At 34.9% G+C, this 4,011-nt stretch overlaps 1 protein-coding gene across 1 annotated transcript; it reads right to left on the bottom strand.

The window, feature by feature from the left end:
• Positions 1–735: 735 nt before the first annotated feature.
• Positions 736–2,699, bottom strand: LOC106315828 (AT-hook motif nuclear-localized protein 8). Its single transcript, XM_013753656.1, has 5 exons — positions 2,058–2,699; positions 1,917–1,969; positions 1,615–1,737; positions 1,370–1,528; positions 736–1,292 (listed from the first exon to the last, which is right to left on the bottom strand). Exons 1-5 carry the CDS (start codon positions 2,509–2,511, stop codon positions 1,005–1,007), a joined length of 1,077 nt encoding a protein of 358 aa, XP_013609110.1. The 5' UTR covers positions 2,512–2,699; the 3' UTR covers positions 736–1,004.
• Positions 2,700–4,011: the final 1,312 nt, after the last annotated feature.

Here is a 4,011-nt window from a genome sequence, read left to right as displayed (position 1 = left end):
CTTAAACCCTAATCCTAGACCCTAAACCCAAATTATATACCTTAAACGCAAAAAATAGACTATAAACCTAAACCATTTACCCTAACCCCAAGTCTTAGACCTTAAACCCAAACCGTACCCAAACCCTATAGCATCTAAGTTTGGGGTTTGAGTTTAGGGTTTACCATTTGGTTTTTAGGTCTAGGATTTGGGTTTAGGGTATAGGTTTTGGGTTTAGGATTTACAGTTTGGGTTTAGGGTTTACCGTTTGGACTTATGGTTAAGGTTTTGGGTTTAGGGTATATAATTTGAGTTTAAGGTTTACGATTTGGGTTTAGAGTCTAAAACTTGGGTTTAGGGTTAAGAGTTTAGGTTTATAGTCTAGTTTTTGGGTTCAGGGTATATAATTTGGGTTTAGGGTCTAGGATTAGGGTTTAGGGTATAGAGTTTGAGTTTAGAAATTTGGATTTGAATTTAGAATTTAGGGTATAGGGTTTAGGTTTTAGCTGGAAGTGTTAGCATAGTTAAAATTAGTTTTTTTATTTTTTGTAACTATTTTTTATTTAATTTAATGTTTTTAATTAATAATCTATGTGTCATTTTGATTGGTCATATGAATTTAAAGGTTCACCCCTAACCCCTAAGTTACGTCCTTTATCAAATGTATCGGCTGAGATATAACTAACACGAATTAATATCAAAGACATTAACCCTAACGTCACAAACAAGTTTTCTTTAAATTCCTGAATAAGAAACAAGAAAAAGAGAGATCTTTTATTGACCATCACGGTAAAATAAAATAAAAGAAAATTGACCGAGAAACTAAATTAATCACTCCTACAATGAGTAAAGTAAAACAAAACTGAAAGAACCCTAATTTTAAGATCTCCTATATGTATCTAAAATCTCCAAAAACAAAACAAAAGAAGCTAAAAAGAATTTTCAAGCTTGTAGCTTAACCTTCTCAAAGGAAACAAAGATCAAAACCAGCCTAAACCAAACCAAAACCAAAACGCAAATTCTATTTATTGACCACTACTAGGCCAAAGATTATACATTTGCATCTGACGCAGTTGCTGTTGTTGAGCCATTGAGTTTCCATAAATCCCATTATTGTTGTTGTCATGGTGCTGCACTGAAGGAGAACCACTTTCATTCTCATCTGATGACTCGCTAGATGGTCCTTGAGAGTTCGATCCAAAGTTCAACATATTAGCTGGTGCTGAAGCCGGTTCAGGATTCTGTCCCTGAGCATTGTTACCGGTACTCTGTTTCAGTTTCTTTGCTTCGTCAACAAAGCTTCCCACTATGATCTATACACGGAACCACATTATGAGTCAAATGACAAATATGACTCCAACAAACCCAATAATGATTTATATTTTGTTACCTGCACTGGTGTTACAGCTACTAACCGACCAACTAGGCCACCTAAAATCTGGGCATTGGGACCAGCCAAAGCCACAGTCAAACTACCAGTTCTTTCGATGGAACCATTTACCTCATAATTGGAGAAGGAGCCTGAGAGTGTAACGATCTCGAACCGTCCCTGCAAAAGAACACATGTACAATTCTCAACACAAACAAATATTAGCTTTACATTACTGAAGTGAAAGAACATAGTTTGTTAAAAACCTTATAATTATGAATTCCACCAGGATTATGTAGTATCACTCTAGAAACTGCGCCAGCTGCAGAGAGAACTGAAACTGTTCGTGGCCCTTGATTCGAAAGAGCCGCCACCTTTGATAATATTTCCTGATTTACCAGAAAAAAAAAACCCAAAAAACTCGTAAATCATTCTTCCATCTAATTTACTGAAAAATAATACCTCCTCCAAACTCTTTAAATTTACCAATATTGCAGCATTTAAACATTGTTTTAACAACCAATCAATCACATTTAAAGATTACTAAAAGAAAACAATAAAGTTGTACCTCTCCTTCTTTCACTTCAATGACATGAGGAGTAAACATACCTCCTGATGTTCCTTTTCACACACACAAAACAAAACAGTCAAATATATTGCATGTAAACCACAAACAAACGTGTCCAAAGGGTTAGAGTTTCTATTTCACCTAAAGCATCAAATTGTTTCTTGATGGAGCCCGGAGGTCTTCCTCTTGCTCGTTTAGCAGAGTTTGTATTTACTCTGCCGCTGTCTCCGTCACCACCAAGAGGAGAAGTCGGAGCTAAACCTAATGCAATTGTACCATCAGGAGCGTATTTCCTTGGCCTTCCTCTCTTCCTCTTCACTTGTTGTTGGTTCTGACCGATCCCAGATCGCATCGGTTGAGAAGAAGGCGATACTTCATCGACGTATCCAAGAGATTCAAGCGTTTTCTGATCCATCTGCTGTTCTTGCTGCTGAAGCGTCCCACGCGGTGTGAGAGAGCCAAAAGTTAGACGATGATTAATCGACTGGGAAGTCGAGTTAGGTCCCATCATTGCGCCAGTGTTAAAGTTAGGGTAATGAAACAGTGGTGGCTGAAACTGTTGGTGCTGCGGTTGTGTGATATCTCTTGAATCCATTAGAGAGAGAGAAAAAAAATCAATCTCAAAGACTGTTTGATTGTTTCTTTCGGCCTAACTTTCGTAGACCCAGTTTTTTTTGGTTTCTTTTATCTTTTTCTGTTTTGCTGTTAATTCCTAGAAAATAGAGTCGAGAGAATAGAAGCGTGTGAGCTAGCTAACAACTCTATCTCTATCACAAACGCGAGAGAGAGGACAAAGTTGTGGGCGGAATTTGTAATTTAATAGAAAACAAAGTTTATATAGGGTTTTCAGGATATTTTATTTTGTGTTTATTTTAAATTTAATATATTAGATATTATTAAGGATCCTGTTAACTTTAATCTAATATTTTGGTTGGATATTCTACTTAAATCATGCAAGAAAATATTTTATTAGGTCTTCGTTTGTTTCTATTATCATCCATAATATAGCAACAAATATTTGTGGTAATCATTTCTAGTATGAATTTAATATTTACATAAATTATGAAAATGTAAATATATCTTATTATATTTGACAGTATATATATTTTATCCTCCACAGATTTATTACTACTAAAAGTTACATGATCCATTTGTGATTTAATATTAGCTTGACCAGATCATTAGCCAAAACATTAGCTTCAGGCCTAGCTTTTTATAGGAAAAATTACAACATTTTGTGAGAATATTCAGTAATCTTTTGTTGTTGCAGAAAAAGCAGGTAGATGTCCACAGAATGTTAAAACATCTCTGTTAGCAATAAAAATGAATAATGAAAAGAAGAGAAAAAGATAATAGAAAATAGTTTTCATTTAAAAGAGAGAGATCTTTTGACATTTTTGTTTTATAGTGTATTTTATGTTTTATATATTTAAAATATATTGTGCGAAGAAGTTCATATAGTTTCCTCCCAACACTAGTGGCTTCGCAGGTTGGTTATTGCAAGTTTGAGAAACTTCAGCTTCTATTTACATTATTACATAGAAGTCTGTATTGGTGGCACTGCTTGCTCATAGCCTTTTGCGCAGATTTTTCTGTCATATCGATATAAAATCCACCTAGCTCTAGCTAGCATTTGCAGTGATGTCTCTAACCATGAAATTTAAGCTCAAGCAAAAAATAAAATTCAATAGTAGATAATCATGATACCCTTGTTAAATGAAATAAACGAATGAAGGATGAAAGAGTAAAAATTGATTCTACATAGAGGATTATTTTGGGCAAGGCTCAAGCTCGTTGTCAATTTGATGGATCACCACATCCCAATGAGGCAACTAGTGGTGCAGGTTTATTGTGATGTTGTACTTGCCTTCAAAAGGTTTACATTGATGCCTATCTCTTTCACATGTTTAATTGGAAGTCCATTCTCCATCTTGTTATGTATTTATTTAAAACAAATTTAACGTAAAACCCCCCAATTAAGGCTATTTCGGGTAAAAACCCCTAAATTAAAGATTCAACCGAAAAACCCCAACCTAAGTAATCTTAATGAATTACCCCCTCCGTTACTCGTCGCGTTAAAATTTTGAAAAACCCC

The sequence above is a fragment of the Brassica oleracea genome, chromosome C9 (genome assembly GCF_000695525.1).
Source record: "Brassica oleracea var. oleracea cultivar TO1000 chromosome C9, BOL, whole genome shotgun sequence".
NCBI lineage: Eukaryota > Viridiplantae > Streptophyta > Magnoliopsida > Brassicales > Brassicaceae > Brassica > Brassica oleracea.
This window is presented reverse-complemented; position numbering and strand designations above follow the sequence as displayed.

Bases quoted from the DNA above. Each gene is read 5' to 3' on its own strand.
- LOC106315828 (XM_013753656.1), bottom strand. From the start codon at position 2,511: ATGGATTCAAGAGATATCACACAACCGCAGCACCAACAGTTTCAGCCA. The intron at 1,970-2,057 runs GTGAAATAGAAA...GTGTGTGAAAAG, and splicing joins GAAACAATTTGATGCTTTAG to GAACATCAGGAGGTATGTTT. The intron at 1,529-1,614 runs GTTTTTAACAAA...GTTCTTTTGCAG, and splicing joins GTGGAATTCATAATTATAAG to GGACGGTTCGAGATCGTTAC.